General features: G+C 38.9%; 1 protein-coding gene across 1 annotated transcript in view; it reads right to left on the minus strand.

The window, feature by feature from the left end:
• Positions 1-820: 820 nt before the first annotated feature.
• The window catches only part of LOC132818206 (potassium channel subfamily K member 10-like), a 37,015-nt gene continuing 17,224 nt past the window's right edge, over positions 821-20,611 (minus strand). The window contains exons 4-7 of the mRNA XM_060828985.1: positions 18,674-18,834; positions 15,069-15,255; positions 5,311-5,453; positions 821-1,426 (exon numbers count right to left, since the gene is read on the minus strand). Of these exons, the coding sequence (XP_060684968.1) occupies positions 821-1,426; positions 5,311-5,453; positions 15,069-15,255; positions 18,674-18,834 (1,097 nt within the window). The remainder of the gene's footprint in view (positions 1,427-5,310; positions 5,454-15,068; positions 15,256-18,673; positions 18,835-20,611) is intronic.

The following is a 20,611-nucleotide window of genomic DNA, read 5'->3' on the forward strand; positions in this document are numbered from 1 at the left end:
ACACAGACAACGAAGAGAATGATCATAGATCCATACACCAACATGCTTTCTTTGAATTATTACTTTAGTGTAATATTATTCCCAACACCCTATATTTTTTAAAACCTAATATAGGAAACCTTGTAAAAGCAGGACAAGCGAGCCCTGAGAAGTCAACATTTATCAAGACCAGTCATAGAAGTTTCTTACTAAATTACAAAGACACGGACATGCAGACCGCAGTCTTTTGTTCAGTGCTCATGTCAGTCTTCAACAATTACACAAGAATATTGCAATGTCATGACTCTGATGTGTTTCTCTGCTGCAGAAATTCGTATACCTATCAGAAATGTAACATCTTCAACAGGACGTACAACACACGCCAAAGCAGATGCACAAGGGTCCTAAAACAAACTGATGTTTGTTGAAAAATTGTAGAACAATTGTAATAAATAAGTGGACATAAATTTTCCAAAGCTGAATCCGCTCGGTAATAAACGTATTGGAGACTTAGTGGAGCTTCTGATAATGTACAGACCATCCACTTCTTTCCTTGGATATACTGCATTGGTAATGAGCACTAAGTCCACATAAAATGTTCCCAGGTTGGTACTAATGTAGTCTTCAAACACATTCCCATAGTTCAGATTAATTCAAGCCTATATTTGATATTTGGTAGTTCAACCCTATATCACAGTGGCATAACAAATCAATCTAAAGGTTTGTGTAGACCATGCATGTGTGAAAATGGCTTTCCCACATTTTTAAAATGATAAGGCACATGTCAATAGTATTAAAAAATCTTCAAATAAACTTTTTTATATTGTTCACCATAGTATTTTCATATCTTTTTTTCAAGTAATTTCCTATTCTCTGGATATTTGGCTTCATTGGTTGTTCTGTCATCTTCTGCTTCTGAATGCTGAACGTAACTTGTTATAGCTGGAACATTTGTATTGTTTTCTTTCTCTTTTTCCTGGTCCTTTTTCTCTTCATCCAATGTGTGATTTCCAAATGTTTCATATATTTTTCTAATATTCTCTGGTATCTCTTTCTTTAGTTCTCTACTTTTGAATCTCTTGGGCCCTCTTGCTGAAGATCCAACTTTATTGATGATGTTGTCCTCTGAAGCTCCTTGCATGTGTTTGTCATATTGCTTTGTTTCTTTCTGCTGTAGATTATTAGAATTGCCATTTATACTTTCCTGAGAGGAGGCCTTGAACTGACCTGTCTCCAGACCTGCAAATGCTAATCGTTTCTCAGGGGAGAGCATGTCAAGGGAGTGGGCGCGTTGGTCCAAACCAAGCCGTCTTCGCTCCATGTTTCGGATAGTTGCTGCCCTTTGAAGTTTGTCATGAATTTCAACACTTAATCGCCTTCGTGTTTCCCTAAATTCTGCTGTCACGTTTGCTTTCCATTCAGCAGCGTGAGCCTTAATTTCACCAACCTTCCGGCACAAAGAAATTATTATATGTTGTCACATAAAACAAAGAATTATTCAGTAACAAGGCAACAGTAACATGTACAAGAGTAACAGAGTGTTAAATAAAGCTTAGTTTACACATGAAATAGGAAAGAAGGCAGAAATTGCATGCATTCATTTACCATTGCTGTCATCACCTTGCAGGTTCTTTTTGAAATTATAGGTGGGTTTGTTAAATCTTTGTGTTTTGAAAGTTTGAAAGACATTGGGACTTCTGTACAAGCAGAAGGAAAGTCATTTGGAGTTTATTTTAGATAATGAATTGCCAAGCTATGTTAATCCAGTAGTACCAGGAGCATTTTGTTTCCCTTTGATAAGGACTATTCAATTTCCTCGTTACATAACGCAAAAGGGGACAAGTTGAATAAACATTACGTTTAATGGTTGAGTTTAGAGATTTAACCCATTTCTTGGTATACCTACTCACTAATACATCCAATGGAAGTTTTCCTTTTGTGTTTTACCTTGTCTTTAAATTGTACCAAAGGAGCTAAAATACTTAAACAGAAAAAGATTGCAATTAAAGACCTTTAGATTTTATAAACTGAAAAACCATCTCTAATTCTGGAAGCAAAAAGTTTCAAGATTCTAAATATACCTTTGGGATTTATCACCAAATAACAGTATTGGAAGACAATTAAGGTATCCTATGGGAAATTCTTTGCAATTGGTTTCAAATCCCCAGGAAATAAATTGAGACATCCTGATTTCATTTCAGTCTAGAGAGCCCATTAGACTGAAAACCTTAATTACGCCTGTGTGAGCAAATCTTACAAATGACAATGAATGATCTCAGCTAAAATTCTACACATCACATCTGCTCAAAACTAGAATTATGCCAATGTGGGGTGACTATGTCATTTTTGATAATTAACTTATGAGTTTTTTCAGATTATGTTCTTATTAATAAGGGTTGCATCTTTGCTTATTGGTATACTCCTCGAGATAAACTTTATGGTTTAGTAGTAAAGCTATTCATTCTGTCAATGTCCCCAAGACTCCTGGATGGTTCAATAATGTTTCATTCTTTTAAACTACATGCCAAACCTTCTCAGCCTCTCCTCATGACAGTCCCTCCATGCCTGGATCAACCTAGTGAACCTACTCTGGACTGCCTGCAATTCCAGTATATCTTTCCTAAGATAGGATGACCAAATTTGTTTGTAATATTCTAGACGCGGTCTGACTAGTGTGTTGTATGGTTTTAGCAAAACTTCTCTATCTTATATTCCATTCACTTTGAAATAAAGGTCAACATTTATTTTACCTTCCCTTTACCCACTGAACTCAGATGCTAGTTTTTTGTGAGCAAACTAAAATCCCTCTGTGCTGCAGTTATCTCTAGTATTTCTTCATTTTAATATTCAGTTCCTCCATTCTTTATGCTGAATTGCATAATCTCAAATTTTCCCATTTTAAATTCCATCTGCCCATTTGTTGCCCACTCACTTAGCCCAACTACATCCCTCTGCAGACTCTGTTTTCACCTCACTCGCTTGCCTTTCAACATATGGGCCCCTAATTGGCCACAAGTGGGATGCCTACCCATCACCAAAAAGTGGCCTTGCCTTGGAGAGCTGCTGTGCAACAGTGGGTCAGCAGCTCTAGGGTCTTACCAGCACCATTGGAGAGGCAGTCACTGCTGGAACTTGCGTGGGGTCAAGTGGAAGATGTTCAACAATGGATGTAATGTGATGTAACATGAGGCTGGGTAACATTGTGGCCACAGATATCATTGTTGGAAGGACAAAAGAAGATGAATGCAATGAGATTTGCACTTTGGGTGGGGGCCTCTGATGGCCCCAGATAGTCATCAACGAGACACCCACATTTGCTGAGTTGTACCAGGCAACTGTAAGTTCTCCTGCAGTAGGTAAAGTCCCAGCAACAGTAGGAGAAGGGACTTTAAAGGTCTCACCATCCGATGTCTCTCTGACAATTGGCTAAATTGCAGTAGAGGCTGGCAGGTAGGTGCTGAAAATGGGCTGTTGCATATCACCCAACATTCATCCCTCTGGAAGATGGGGGATGGTATTGTGGTTGTGGTGGTGGTGCACAAGGGAGGAGGGCATGGTATTGTGGTGGTGGAGGTTGGGGGTGGGGCGTACATAAAATTTTGACCCATGACTTTGGTGAAAGACTGTCCCAGTGCACCTTACTCACAGAACTGAAAGTTAAATGGAGTGATCATGGCAGAAGCTAAACAGTGAAGAAAAGTTTCAGTGGGGTGATGAACTTTAAATTTTCTTTGCAATGAGGATTTTACTACAGCTACACTTCTGGCATAAACTTCTGATCTATGCATTTCTATTCTTTTGCTATTAAACTTCCAGTTTCTTGTGATCATTGCAAGTGTTTCTATTGCGCTGTATGAATTTGATGAGATCAGGTTCATGAAGGGACAAAATCATCACTGAGAGGGTATAGGATCAGTCCAATCAATATTCAAGTACCTGCATTTATACACGGCAACACTTCTCTCTGATTCAGTCAGAAGATAGTTTGCTGTCTCCACTTAACTGCAAAAGCAATGATTGTGCTGGGGTAACGTTAATGGCAGGGATAGCTTCACATTCAGTTGCAAAAGACTCAATGGAATCACATTTTTATACAATAGGATCCTTTTAAATCACTGTAAGGAACATCTGCCAGACAAAGCAGCACATTGACTGATGCCATGTTTACCAATGGAAACTAGAGTAGGCACCAGATTATTTTACTGACAGGCTTTCTGACAGCCCAGATTGCTATAAATGGAATGCATATGGCGATGAATATTCTAAACATCAACTTTAATGCATACCTGATCTGGAAGGAATACCAGTCCTTAAATATTCAGATGGTTTCTGCAAACTAATTTTCCAGTATTCAGGAATGTAACATTTGAGAGTACACAAATTACTTGTAACCTTTGAAAGAATGGATTGTTGCGAGACCAGATCTACTACTCGCATCTGTCTCAATTCCCAGATAAAAACCCGGCACAGCAAAGTACAAGTACGATTCCATGCCACGATCCATTGTACTGTCGAACACACCTTAGGAATGCTAAAGTAATGATTCCGTTATTTGGGATACTCAGGCAGGATGTTGCTTTCCACTTCAGCCAGGGTCTCCAAAATCATCACCATCTTGCATTATAATTTGCCATCCAACGAGGAGGGGGCATGTAGCAGCTCGATTAGAAGGCCAATGGGCCTGCAGGACCACAGAAAGAGGATGAGGCAGGGGAGGAGATCAACATGGAAGGAGTTGATGTACAGGTAGGGAGATTGGTGATGCAATCTGTGATCAAGAACTTCTTCCAGTAATGGATACAACTCACTGTTCCAATTGCTTTTGATATGAAAATCCACACATTGTCTCAACCAAGAACATGCCATATCAGTCCTTATTCCAAAGTTGAACTGCTGTTTTTAAGACCCCCCACCTCCCTCATTGCACAAACCCACACAAAGACTATTTATGCTGACTGTACTCACTTGGAAAGAATTTCAAACTCTTCTGTGCAAGATATAACTGGAGATGAGTCCTACATTTTTTTCAGCAATAAAGTGCTAAAAAAATGGGCAAATATTATTCCTAAATCTGGCATGCTAGCTTAATGGGTGTTGAGCAGCTCAACCTTTGGATTTGTTCCATGGGTGGATAAGAAAGGAGCAGGTGCCCAAAACTAAGTTCACTGATCTTGGCATTTCCCCAATGCAAGTGACTCTCTTGTGCATCTATTCCCAGGATCTGTACATTAACTCTGCAGCCTCCACCCAGGATCTGTAATTTAATTGGTAAGAGGTTTTTAGCTCTAAAAAAGGGTTGGCAGGTTTCTAAGAGAAAATACAGCATCTTACCTCTTCCTTTGTTTTCTTGGATATCACACGTAGCCAATCTCCAATCATACTGAGGACAGCTGCAAAGTATGCCAGACCCACTAGAATCCAGAACCAGACTAATGGTTTATACCATTCTCGATAATGAATAGCTATGTTTCCACCTGAATAAACAGATGACGTAGAACTAAGTGGATGCATTTTATAAATTCAAAACTTCTAATTGCCTCTTGGCATTGAACAGCATATTTGGAAACGGAGAGCCTGTTGCTTGATTTTCAAAGATGATCTAATTTCATAGCAACTGCTAATCTCTATTACCCACTGTGATCATTCAGTGATAGTGAAACACTGACATGTTCAGCACTATCAGAAACATTTGTGATGTCCAACAATTTGTAAAGCATTTTCATAATTGTTAAAGTTAGCAAAAATACTCACCAATTTATCAAACACTCATTACATCAGCAGTTCTTATTAGCATTGGTTCAGATACTTGGTTTGATTGAAACTGGTCTAAGTCAATCAAACTCAGAGCTGGAAACAAACAGCTAAAATTACTATTTCCAATTAGAAATCAATAGGAAAAAAAGAAGCTGAGTTACAATCAGCATATTTATCCAAATTTATTCCCATTTATGTGACCTCAAATATAGAGCCAGTCATTGCTTTATCTGTCTGCTGTCTTGCTGCATTAATTGCGATAAAATAATCCTCTGCCACACTTCATTTGTGCTAATTTTGTTGCACATCCTTGTCTTTCAATTATACATCACTTTATACACAGTAATACATTATACCATGAGTTTAATCTAACACTGAGCACTGCCATTAACAAGATATCAAAAATACACAAAAGAAACTAATAGAAAAACTTAGGTCATTTTGATAAATAAAAAAACTGAGTCCTCAATTGTAAGTTGCTGCTCATCTCTGGTTTAATTTAGTTGTTATGTAAGATTGGAGTTTACCATAAGTATTCAGGATTTTGAAGTTAATTTCATTTCAGTTGATCTGATAGCCATAACAGAAAAATGAAAACTGCAGTTTGACTTATTGGATTAATTTAAATTTACACCCTAATTAAAAAGTGAAGAAAAAGATCCCTTCAATACCTGGTGGAATATACAAAACATAATTAGTTTTCAAGTCCTTATCGGTATATTTTTTCCAGGATACAAGTTACCATTTCTATCAAGGATTTATATGCCATATTGGAAACCTATTTTGATGAAAACAAAAATTAATGAATCTATTTATGCTCCTAGAAATGCAATTTTTCATTCAATTCTCCCCATTTTGTCATTATCTTAAGCCTGTTCAGTCTAATTAGGCTTCTTAGTTCTTCTATCTGACAGAGAAAGCTGGTGGTTGAACAATGTACACTCAAAAAGGATAATGCAAAAGTAAAGCAAGGAGCACAACATTAATATATGAACAATAAACAAAATAAATGAATTTGAAATGAACATTTCACTGTATTTTCTCCATTGATTTCTAAATTTACTGAATTGTAACAGTCAACATAACAATTTCTCCACAAATATGTGTAAAATTGGGGATAGCCGTTCAGCCTTCAAGCCTGATCCGCCATTCAAAGTGATCATGTCTGATCATTTCTCTTGGTACCTTGTTCATGCTTTCTTCTGATACCCTTCGATCCCTCGGAGCTATGTTTAATTCCTCCTTGAATACATTCAATGTTCTGGCCTTGACCTCTTTCTGTGGCAGAGAATTTAACAGAGTCACCACTCTCTGGGTGAAGAATTTTCTCTTCATCTTAGTCCAATGTGGCCTACCCCATATCCTTCATTACATTCCCTCCATCACCAGAATATCCTTCTTCGGATAAGGAGACCAAATCTGAACACAGTGCTCCAGGTGTGGTCTCATCGACTCTCTGTACAATTGTCGCAAGACATCCCTGCTCTTGCACTTGAATCCTGTCAATATGAAGGCTAAGATGAGAGTTATCTTCTTCACCACCTGCTGTACCTGCCTGCTTGCCTTCCACAGAGTTCTTGGGTACACTTGATCAGATCCTGGGGACTTATCCAGTTTTACAACATCCAACACCTCCTCCTCTGTAATATGGACATTTTTCAAGATGTCACCACCTATTTCCCCACATTCTATATCTTCCATGTCCTTCTCCACAGTAAACAGTGATGCAATCATTGATAAATGATACTTGTTTAGTATCTCCCCCACCTCCTACAGTTCCACGCATAGACTGCCTTGCTAATCTTTGAGGTGCCTTATTATCTCCCTAGTTACCCTTTTGTCCTTAATGTATTTATAAAACCCCTTTGGATTCTCCTTGATCCTATTTGCCAAAGCTATTTCATATCCCCTTTTCACCCTCCTGATTTCCCTCTTAAGAATACTCCTACTACCCTTATACCCTTCTAAGGATTCATTCGATCTCTCCTGTTTATATTTGACATAAGCTTCCTTGTTTTTCTTGACCAAAATCTCAATTTTTCTACTTGTCCAGCATTCCCTACACTTACCAACCTTTCCTTTCACCTTAACAGGAAGATACTGTCTCTGAACTTTCGTTATCTCATTTTTGAAGGCTTCCCATTTTCCAGCCGGCCCCTTACTTTAGAATAGATTCCCTACATTGTGGAACCAGGCCCTTTGGCCCAACAAGTCCACACCGACCATCCAAACAGTAACCCACCAGACCCATTTCCCTCTCACTGATGCACCTTACACTATGGGCAATCTAGCATGGCCAATTTACCTGACCTGCACATCTTTGGACTATGGGAGGAAACTAGAGCACCCTGAGGAAACCCACGCAGACACGGGGAGAATGTGCAAACTTCACACAGACAGTCACCCGAAGCTGGAATTGAACCTGGGACCTGGTCCTGTGAGGCAGCGATGCTAACCACTGAGCCACCGTACCTGCGAACATCCACCCCCAATCAGTTTTTGAAAGTTCTTGCCTAATACTGTCATAATTGGCCTTCTTCCAATTTAGAAGTTTAACTTTTAGATCTGGTCTATCCTTTTCCATTACTACTTTAAAACTAATAGAATTGTGATCTCTGGCCCCAAGGTACTTACCCACTGACACCTCAGTCATCTGCTCTTCCTTATTTCCCAAGAGTAGGTCAAGTTTTGCACATTCTCTAGTAGGTAAATCCACACTCTGATTCAGAAAATGTTCTGGTGCACACCTAACAAATTCCTCTCCAACTAAACCCTTAACGCTATGGCAGTCTCAGTTTGGAAAATTAAAATTCCATACCACAACCACTCTATTATTCTTAAAGATCTCTTCACAAATTTGTTTCTCAATTTCCCGCTATCTACTGGGGGGTCTATAGTACAATCCCAGCAATGTGGTCATCCCTTTCTTATTTCTCAGTTCCACCCAAATTACTTACCTGGATGTATTTCCAGGAATATTCTCAAGTATGGCGGTAATATCTTTTCCTACCAAAAACCCACCACTCCCCTCTCTTTTGCCCCCTTTTCAATCCTTCCTGTAGCATTTTCATCCTGGAACATTAAACTGCCAGTCCTGTCCATCCCTGAGCTACATCTCGGTAATTGCTATGATATCCCAGTCCCACGTTCCTAACCATGCTCTTGAGGTCATCTGCCTTCCCTGTTAGACCTCTTGCATTAAAATAAATGCCGTTTAACTTATCAGTCCTATCTCATTCTCTGCTTTGTTCCTGCCTGCCCTGACTGTTTGACTTGCTCCTTTTCCAAACTGTACCAGTCTCAGACTGATCTCTTTCCTCACTATCTCCCTGGGTCCCAACCCCCCCCACCTTAATAGCTTAAATTCTCCTGAGCAGTTCGAGCAAATCTCCCTGCCAGTGTATTAGTCCACTTCCAATTCCAGTACAGTCCTTCCTTCTTGTACAGGTCACTTCTACCCCAGAAACTTTTTCAATGATTCAATGTGAACTTTTCTCCCCTGCATCAGCTCCTCAGCCACACATTCATCTGCTCGATCCTCCTATTCCTATCTTCACCAGATTGTAGCATTGGGAATAATCCAGATATTATTACTCTCGAGGATCTCCTTTTAAAATTCCTGCCTAACTTTCTATTTCCCTTCAGAATCACGTCCCTCTCCCTTCCTATGTCATTAGTTCCATTGTGTACAATGACCTCCTGTCAATCCCTCTCCTGTTTGAGAACATTCTGCACCATCTCTGAGATACCTTTGATCCTGGAACCAGGGAGTCAACACACCATTTTAATTTCTAGCTGCCAGCCGCAGAAACATCTATCTGTGCCTCTGACTAGAGAGTCTCCTGTCACAATCGATCGCTTGGAACCTGATCTACTCTTCCTTACATTAGAGCCAGTCTTGGTACCAGACACTTGGTTGTTCGTGTTACATTCCCTTGAGAGTCCATCACCCCCTACATTTTTCAAAACAGCATACTTGTCTGAGATGGGGATAGCAACAGGCGACTCCTGCACAACCTGTCTGCCTCTCCTACCTTTCCTGGAGGTAATCCATCTACCTGACTGTAATTGTGGTTTTTCTCCCTTCATATAACTGCCATCCATGCGATCTGATAGGATTTGCAACCAGAAACACTTTCTGCAGACATTATCATCAGTAACATGGAAACCCTCCCTAACTTCCCACATCTGACAGGAAGAGTAAGTCACTTTATTAAAGGCCATCTTTGCTCCTTCACAATCTATAAACCCAGAAAATAGTACTGTCTTACTGTTTTAAAAACACTGCTCCAAGCTAACTTTGTACCTATGTTCTTTAGTTTAAAAATTTAATCAAGAGACAGATCTCAATGAAATATATAATTGAAAAAGAACTCACTCTATCACAACTGTAGGTTTACAGCAAGCTTACACTTAAAAACTAGGCACTTAACTGCTCCTGTGCTGTGAGCTCTCCCACACAGGCTCCTCCAAGGTCAACTGTGAATTTCGCTGTTTGTTAATTTTTCTTAGATGCATTCTGATGTCCCGAGAACTCAAGCAAGAATATCGATAGTCACAGGTGAGGTACCGGAAGACTGGAGGTTGGCTAACATGGTGCCACTGTTTAAGATGACATCAAAATTGGAGGTGTAGTGAACAGCAAAGAAGGTTACCCCAGAGTACAATGGGATTATGATCAGGTGGGCCAATGGGTCAAGGAGTGGCAGATGGAGTTTAATTTAGATATATGTGAGTTGGTGCATTTTGGAAAGGCAAATCAGGGCAGGACTTCTACATTTAATGATAAGGTTCTGGCGAGTGCTGCTGAACAAAGAGACCTTGGAGTGCAGGTTTATAGCTCCTTGTAAAAGGAGTCACACGTACTTAGGATAGTGAAGAAGGTGTTTGGTATGCTTCCCTTTATTGGTTAGAGTATTGAGTATAGGAGTTGGGAGGTTATGCTGCAGATGTACAGGTCATTAGTTAGGCCAAATTTGGAATATCGTGAGCAAGTTTGATCTCCTTCCTATCAGAAGGATGTTGTGAAACCATGAAGGGCTCAGAAAAGATCTACAAGAATGTTGTCAGGATTGGAGAGTTCAAGTTATAGGGAGAGGCTGAATAGGTTGGGGCTGTTTTCCCTGGAATGTCAAAGGCTGAGGGTTTATAGAGGTTTATAAAATCTGAGGGTCATGGACAGGGTAAATAGACAAAGTCTTTTTCCTGGTGTGGGGGAGTCCAGAACTAGAGGGCATAGGTTTAGGGTGAGAGGGGAAAAATTTGAAAAGGACCTAAGAGGCAACATTTTCTCACGGAGGATGGCACATGTATGGAATGAGCTGCCGGAGAAAGGGGTGGAGGCTGGCACAATTACAACATTAAAAGGTATCTGGATGGGGATATGAATAGGAAGGGTTTGAGGGATATTGGGCTGGGTGCTGGCAGGTGGGACTAGATTGGGTTGGGATATCTGGTCGGCATGGTCAAGTTGAACCGAAGGGTCTGTGTCCGTACTGTACATCCCTATGACTCAATGATGATATGACTACTGTACAAAAGCACTCATTGCACCTCCCCTTTCCCAATCTATCAACATTCAAATAATAACCCCTTCTAGTTTCTCTTGACTTAATCAATACTTTTATTTTTCTTTGCTGAAACTGTACTTTGCCCAGGTCTGCTTTTGTTTTTGGCTATTGTGTATCCCTCTTTCCTTGAATACAGTCAGTGAAGGTGGGGTAACATTGTTCAGTAAGGGAGGGGGAGCATTGTCAGTGGGGGAGAGGAAACATGTCGGTGAAGGAGGGGTAGAATTGTTAGTGAGGGAAGGGTAACATTATCAGTGAAGGTGTGGTAACATTGTCAAGGAGGGAAAGGGAACATTGTCAGTGACGGAGGGACGACATTGTTGGTGAAAAAAGGGTAACAATGTCAAGGGAGGAGTGTAAACATTGTCGGTAGGAATTAAAGATTTATCAAGGTCTGGAGTGAGGATTGTCAAGAAGGGATGAGGATTGTTCGGCGGGAGTGAGGATTGTCAGGAGCAGATGAAGATTGTCAGGAGGGGATGAGAATTGTCCAGGAGTGAATGTGAATATTGTCAGGAGGGCATAAGGATTATCAGGGTCTGGAGTAAGGATTGTCTGGAGAGAGGGAGGATTGCCTAGAGGGAGTGAGGATTGTCAGAAAAGAGTGAGGATTTTTGGGTTGGGTGAGTATTGTCAGCATTGCTCTGTTGCTGAATGTTTCGACACTCCAGCTGCTTTACTGTGAACTGTGCTCCTGGGAAAATCTCTATGTAAATCTGCTTGTACACGAGGGTTGGTATGGGGCAAACAGCCCAAGAATCCATGGATCTGGCTATCTGATCCCAGTGATATAACAAATCATGTAACACTGGGGAGGGGCTCTTGTGGCTCAGTGGTGGTGTCCCTGAACTGGGAGGCCTGGATTCAAGTCCCATCTGCTTCTGAGATGTGTAATAACATCTCTAAACAGGTCAATGAGAAAAATTCAAGTCATAATCTTTAGCCTTATGCTGATCATTTTGTGTGGCAAGCATAACTTAACCTTGACACAACAAAACAGTGCCTCATGCTTCCTGGCTGCACGTTATATGTTGAGCCCTGAAGTGCAAACTACAGAGTAATAATTTCTCATAAAAACATGAAGTTCATAATGCATCAGTATTAATACAGTTGTTCCAAAAAACTGAGGTTTGTACACATCCCAGAATGCAATGCATATCGGAAACATTTTTAAAAAATTAAGTGTAAGATCTCACTTTGTTTATTTTCATCACAAATAATTAACACCTTTCTAAACTGTGAAATAATTGATATACAAGTAATATAATTAGACATTGTTATAGCAAAGCTACAGTTTCTAAAATTTATGTGACAGGCTGTTTAAATTGCCAGGGTCACTCAGACAGTCACTAATGCAATGCTCTGCCTGCCAAGGATCAATTCAGAATGTCATTATTCCGTAATCATGGTCTTATATGCTTCCTAACGTTGCAATCTCTCAGATAGCTCAGGCTTGGCCTCAAATTCACATTCATCCTTTATTCAACAAATTGCAATCTGATTCTGATCCTGGCATATGATTGGAATGGAGCTAATAATAGACTGAAATAGCTATCTACTCTGATGATGCAATTACGTCTTTCTTTCTTCTGATCCAAGGAATCCTCCCCGCCATGGTTTACAGGGCCATCGATCATGTTGTCCTATTTCAGAGATTTCTGCTATCACATCTTCATCCCTCTCCCAAAACTATGATGGAGTTCTCCTTAGTCTTGTCATGAAAAGCACCATCCTCTAAATTTAACAAATCGTTCTCAGCCATTTCCTCCACTTCTAGCATCATATGGACTATGATGTATATCTTCGCGAGCCTCCCTCGCAGCATTCCAATGGGGACATTCCAAGATCCTGGTCCAATTCTTAGTCATCCACAATACCTACCTCTTCCTATGATGTCTCTCCATTCAAGCTCAGGAACACAAACTCCTTCCTTCTCAGCATCCAATTCCCCAAGCACTTGTGTCAGATGAAACACAAGTTTGTTTTTCTTTAAATGCAGTCAATTACATTTGTTGCTCAGGAGGGAGATCAAATGCAAGCTCAGCAGTTGTTTCTTTTAACACAGCTCTGTTCAGTCCACAAGCTTGACCCTGAGTTTCCAAGTCATCAAGCGTAGCGCTGGTAAAGCACAACAGGTCAGGCAGCATCTGAGGAGCAGAAGAATCGACATTTCGGGCATAAGCCCTTCACCAGGAATGTTTTTCAATCTTGTTAATTTTAATTATCCCCTTTACACCTCCTCTGACCTTTCTGTCCTTGGTGTTATTCAGTGCTTCAATAAAGCACAACGCAGCCTCAAGAAACAGCACTCTATTCTTCCATGGGTATTTTTCAACCTTCTGAGCTTAACATTGAGTTCAACAATTTTAGATTTTAACCATTATCTACATTTTGTTTCTATTTATTTCTTGGTCTGGTTTTATCAGTTATTTCTCTCATTTTTCCATCACTTTACTTTCAGATGGCAGCAATTGCTTGATCCTGGCATTTACGTCTTCTGGAGACAAATATGTTGTTTCTTTACTTTTCTTGTCACAACTCCATTTTTTTTCTGGCACAATGTAATCTTTTGTCATTTAATCTTTTCTGCCCTCCAATCATATCACAGACTTTTCCTTTTGTTCTTTTTGAGTCTTTCATCTACCTCCTTTTCACTTGCTCAAACCTTGTACTTTTCCCAGTTCTAAAGTAAGGCCACGGAGCTGAAATGTGGAAAAATCTTCTAGTTCCAGAGGCAATAGGTCTAGAGGCAGGAAAGCAACTTATTTTAGTTGGGGTAGTTCTTTGTTGTCTTCCCACATTCACTGGAACTAAATTTGGGTGAGAATGGCCAAACTCAATTTTCCCATCCTAATGCTAATTGAGACCTTTACTGGTCTATGGATGACCTATTAAAGGCTTATTCTAACCTGAGCTTCAGGCAGGATAAGAAAGAATCAGTCCATTTGACTGATAAACCAATGCAACAGACTCAATTGGAGGAATTCCCTCAATCTGCAATAATTTGTGCATGGTTGACTTGCTAAGCATAAAGGTGCTGAGGGTCCCCTTCCAGTGATTACCATGAAAATTCCAATAATATTCCCATATTCTATGGTTGCAGCTTTCATCCTTAGAGTCTATGGGGTGCTGCACTGACAGCCATAGCCTCCTCCATGACGTTGCCAAGTGTGAGAACTGCCAGTCTCTGATTGGTTGGCAGCTCTTGGCAGGTAGGATTTCTTCTTTTGGGGTCTAATTACTTGTCAAAAGCTGGAAGATCTGATGAGTTTTAGAGTCAAATTGAGTGTCTGCCTCACCCCATTAAGCTCTACTGCTTTCTGTCCATTGACTTTATCTCTCTATTCACAGAGTTAAAAATCACACAACACCAGGTTATAGTCCACCAGGTTTATTTGGTAGCATGAGCTTTCAGAGTGCTGCTCCTTCGTTAGGTGGTTGCACAAAGGAACAGTGCTCTAAAAGCTAGTGCTTCCAAATAAACCTGGTGGACTATAACCTGGTGTTGTGTGATTTTTAACTTTGAACACCCCAGTCCAACACTAGCATCTCCAAATCATGTCTATTAACAAAAGCTACCTGATCTGTTGAGTAGATTCAACATTTTCTACTTTTACTTCAGATTTTCAGCATCAGAAACATTTTGTGTTCAAATAATTACTGGGTTGATTATCAAACAAGTGAAGTAGATACATGAACTAAAAAAAAATTGACTAAAGTCATAAATGTGTACCTGAAATGATCTTAGGCCAATACATTGTTTACCTGCTACATAGTCACCAAATCCTACAGTTGTTAAGGAGATAACAACAAAATAGATGGAGTCCAGAGTTGTCCAACCTTCAATGTGCTTGAAAATAATTGCTGGGATAGTCACAAAAACAAGGCATCCTGCTAGAATGAATAGGATTGTGGAAATCACTCGGATTTTTGTTTGGCTCACTTGTTTTTTCTGAAAAGAAGAAATAAGCGATGAATATTTTGTTTTATAAAAATTAATGTAACTGAGTAGTTATTATTGCAGTCATAAATGATATTGGGAAATGAAACATTTTTCCTTCTCAAGTGCGTGAAACCTCTGAGTATTGATTTCAGGAGAAAGCACAGATAGGGATCAAATGCTACAATGCAAGAAAGCTTGTCAGATAGTCATCAGAGAGAGGCAACCAATGTCTGAACTGGATTTAAAATCATGTAATAAGAATTTCGACATAATTTTCCTGCACGCCTGATAAACCTCCAGCAGGTCGTCAGTGGGAACCCTGGAGAAACTGTATTTAATGTTTCCAGCAATTTGTGCCATTTCTCCAGGGGTTCTGCTCATCACCCTGCAGATAGAACTTGTGGGAATTCTAAGCATATATTTCCAAGGTCTAAAAACTACTGCACACAATTGGAGGAAATAAAAAACTTAAAACAGAATGTTAAATTCATCCTTTGGTGTTTGGATTCATGGAGTCAAAACCTGAATTAGGTTTTGAAATAATAAAATCATTTTTGATGTGGTTTCTGATAACACTCACAGTGCCTATTGCTACATTCACCTAAAATTGTAAAAGAACCATCTGAAGTTGACATTGATCTGCAATTCTGCATTGAAAAACAGCATGTTGATGCACGTCAAAGTACAATGCCATAAAATGGTCGATTTTGGATTTTTCTTTCCAATGGACCATATGGTGAACTTCTATCCTTAGCTGTGCTATCCCAGAGGCTGTCAGATATTTCCACACAGGCTGGAAGAAAACCAAATTGGAAAGGAAACAAGGGCATTCTTGCAGACCTCCCAGTACTGTACTTTAGTACAATACTGTTTGGTTAACTGTCATCTCTGTCAGATGTTGCATAAGGAATGAACAATCAAATTAAAAACAAAACATAGAAGCAATTAGGTCAAATCTGAATTAATTAACCCAGTTCAGATTACATTGCTAGTTCGGACTAATTGAAGAAGTGGAAGGCAGTGGGCTCAGTAAAGTTTTCAAAACTGGTAGCAATAACTTGTAAGACCACATCTGGAGAATTCAGTCCCAATCAGCCTGCCAGAAGAATGAATACATCTTATCAGATTGCACAACAAGGCTGTTCTCAGGTTAAAAGAAAGCAGCACTGAAAAGTACATGAGTTCAACAAATTCATAGCTCAATGGAACCATGTAATTAATTCTCTCCAAGATTTATTATTTTACATTGGGCAAGATTTGGCACCTTTCCTATAGCCTCAGCTGAATGTAACCCAATTTTCAACTGGCATGAGTTCCAATGAAACCATTTAATGGCCAAAATCTCAGAGCAACTCAGGGATCCCTTTTGATCATTTTTTGCAGATTGGAGGTTTGGGGGTACAAACCATACCAAAGATTTACCATGAGCCCCACCCTTTGGAAACTGGTGAAGCCAAAAATCAGGCAATCCTACCCCACATCTATCTGGTCCATGATTGGATTTTTGAGCCCAGGTCTGTCTACATTTTTGTTGCTTCCTAATATAATTCCTAAAAAGACATGATAGTCTTTATCATAGACTTTTCCGTAATAACTACAGTTTTACAAATGAGTGACACAGCACAGGAGGCTTAATTTTGATTTAACTGGCCTGTACTGTTGCAGTGCTATATGACGTTCTATATAGCTTATTGATAATGGCATTGCTACATGATAAATGTAACCCAGTTGGTCAGGTGATCTCTTTATCAGAAAAGGGGTGTGTCACACTTGTCAATGTTTCCTCCAAAGCTAGAATGTTGTTTAATGATTTGACAGAATTAAATAATTATATGTTAAAGAAAAAGCATTCTGCACATTTAGCTAGATAATGTAGAGACCGAAGTGCCAATGTCCCTCATTTAGCCACATTCTGCCTGAAAGCCTAATTCTTTAAATAGGCTAGATCGCCACATACTTATAACAAAAGATCACTTTTATTAATTTTCTTCCCTTTTTAGGTGTTAATGTGTGCCATGTTGCCATGGGAATAAATTGCAGGGAGATTTTGTTTTGTTTTGGGTTCTACCTCATTTATCATGGTAAGTGGAGGTTAACTTGTGAGCAGCTGTTTTTCAGACAGGTAAAGAGGGAATTTGCCAGGGGCTGTAAAGCAGCTGGAAGCAGATCTATCAGAAGTCAACTGTATTTTCTGGTTTAGAACATGTTTTCGTTTAGGCTAAAAGATTTCATTAGTTCTGGGTGTGGTATTTGTGATAGTGTGTTGTTTTAAATCTAAATTAAATATATGCCCCACAATTAACTTTTATTATTTCATCTGTCAAATGAAGCAGTGTAGGAGGTAGTTAGTGTAGATGCAATATTGGTGATTCCAGTACCTGAAGAATAACAACATAACTTTTTGCTTAAGTCTTTTCAAATTAGAAAATTGTTCATAAAGTCTTTGAGTACCTTTATATTTCTCAATCCATGGGAATTTTCTACAAAATCTGGAAAACCATCACTATTTGGTATAGCTGAATAACATTAAGTATGGGACTGTGACAACAATGGACACTTGGGAACTTGAATTCAGTTTTTTTTAATGGCCAGAACCAGTAACAATGAAGATGTTGAATTGTTATAAACTTCCAAGCAGTTTACTAATGTCTTTTATAGAATTGGTAAGTCATTACCTCCTCTGGTTTAGACATTATTCCAGTCTATCATCAATAAGGTTGACTTTTAATTGCTCTCTAAAGTGCCCCAGCAAGTCTTCCAGTTTTATCAAAATCTTTATGCAGTAGTTCAAGAGAGGGGCCTCCTCGGGTCAGTAAAAGGCTTAGTGACATCCACTTCTCAAAAATAATATAAATATATAAAACATTGAAGTGTAGCTCCCAGTAGTTTGATATTGTATTCTTGATTCTTTAGTTATAGTTAGTTTTTCCACTGCTTTGATTTCTATAGTTATTTTTGCTGTCTGTGCAAATGTGGACAAAGTCATAAGTCATGTGACACCAGGTTACAGGTCAACAGATTTATTTGAAGTCAGAAGCTTTTGGAGCATTTTCCCTTAATCATCTGATGAAGGAGCTATGCCTGTTGACTATAACTTAGTATCATGTGACTTCAAACTTTGCCCATCCCAGTCCAACACCAGCAACTCAACATCATGTTCACATGCGAATCATTCTTTCATCATGCACCAACAGGCGTGTGACCTATTCATTTTTTCTGATAAAGGGAGGTCTATGTTTCAATAATAGACTAAAATGTGTGAACATTTTAATCAGAAATTATGTAAACTTCGTCAAATATATAATCAACTTTGACTTTGTTGATGTGTTTAGCATATTAATGACTTCCAGGGATGAATAGTTTACACACTATAGAGTTCATGGAGCATAAAATAATATAACAAAATACTGAACATCTGTCAACTTACTCTGAATACTTTCTCCACTCTTGCAATGCTTTTACCAAAGATTGTGCCCAATTGATCCCCAATCCCTGCTAACAGAAATCCGAAGAGAGGAATTCCAAATAAAGCATATAAGATGCAGAATATTTTCCCTCCTTCAGTACTGGGTGCAATATTCCCATAACCTATCAAAATAAATAAGAACATATTTTTGGGATATAACAATAAAGACATAAAGATCTCTTGCTACTTAATGAACTAGGAACTCAATCGATAAATCATCAATCAGTTTGGAGACAGACAAAAATGAAGTATTGAAATGGCAACGGGAGTTCAATCAGTGAGCTATCAAACTATATAATTAAACTAATCTATCTTTTATTTCCAGCTACCTTAGTCCTTATTTGGAAGACAAAGAAAACATTTTTTCAGTAATTACATAGTTAGTTCAGTCCTAAATATAGATTAGTTGAGTGCCTTGCAGCAGTACAAGAAATGCAAATAATATATTATCTAAGCATTCACAATTCTAGAGATCTGTTTAGAAATCATAGCAATCCAAAATTGATGTTTGGTTTCTCTGCTTAGGTTCTGAAGCATTGATAACTTATTTTTGAAATCGGAATGTCCTGTATACCTCACAGAAATGTTCAACTTTTAAAATCAGTGATATCCCAGAGAAACAGTTCAGAGATGATGGATTGAAATATGATGTAAATAAACCTATTTTTGTTCTGCAGCTTTTACTTTACCTGAATATTAGGGGAAAAAATGAGGAGGACGAATGAATTTTTCTAGTATTAACTCTATTTGTTATTATTTGTGCATACTTTGTTTATAGTACTTGAAGCCTGCACGTGTTATGCCATTACAGACAACACATTGATATAGTATGCTAATTGGACCTAATCTACATGCACAAAGTAACTGTGTTCCAATAATTATCAAGACGAGGCAATTGAACTTTGAATGAAGATATTACCTCATAATGAAACAATACAGCACAGGCATATCAACAAGATATCCTAACCTAGTTAGGATATCTTGTTGATATCCCATTTGTTAGCACGTGGCCCATATCCCACTAAACCCTTCCTATTCATAAACCCATCCAGATGCCTTTTAAATACTGTAATTGTACCAGCCTCCATTACTTCCTGTGACAGCTCATTTCATACACACACTACCCTCTATGTGAAAAGGTTGCCCCTTAGCTCTCTTTTATATCTATCTCCTCTCACCCTAAACCTATGCCCTCTAGTTCTGGACCCTCACACCCCAGGAAAAAGATCTGCCAACTTTTATAATCAATATCCTGTTTGATGGATGCATACCATATGCCTTCTTTACCATCTTATCTTCTAGTGTTGTAACTTTCAGGGAGCTTTGGAGTTGGACTCCAAGATCCCTCTGCATATCAATGCTCCTAAAGGATTCTGCCATTGACTGTACACTTTCCTCCTACATTTGACCTCCAAAAATGCATCACCTCACACTTGCCCGTGTTAAATTCCATTTGTCATTTCTCTGCCCAACTTCCTAACTGATCTTTAACCCTGCTGCGTCCTTTAATATTCTTTCTATCTATAATTCCACCAACCTTTGTGTCATCTGCAAACTTACTAATCAACTCACCAACATTTCCATTCAAATCATTTATATATAAAGAACAGAGCTTCCATCACTAATCCTTGCAGACACCACTAGTTACAGTTCTCCCATCAGAAAAACAATCCTCCACAACCACCCTCTGTCTAATGTGGCCAAGTCAATTTTGTATTCAACTTGCCAACTCACCATGGATTCCATGCGATTTGATCTTCTGCACCAGTCAATCATGAGGGACTTTATCACAAATAATGTTATGATATTGTTTATGAATAATCACTAGATTTGATTTGAAAATTAAAATTTGCTTTATTATAAAATCAATATTCTTTTGTTGCACCACCAGTTTTGAAT

This window comes from Hemiscyllium ocellatum, chromosome 8 (genome assembly GCF_020745735.1).
Source record: "Hemiscyllium ocellatum isolate sHemOce1 chromosome 8, sHemOce1.pat.X.cur, whole genome shotgun sequence".
NCBI classification, from domain to species: domain Eukaryota; kingdom Metazoa; phylum Chordata; class Chondrichthyes; order Orectolobiformes; family Hemiscylliidae; genus Hemiscyllium; species Hemiscyllium ocellatum.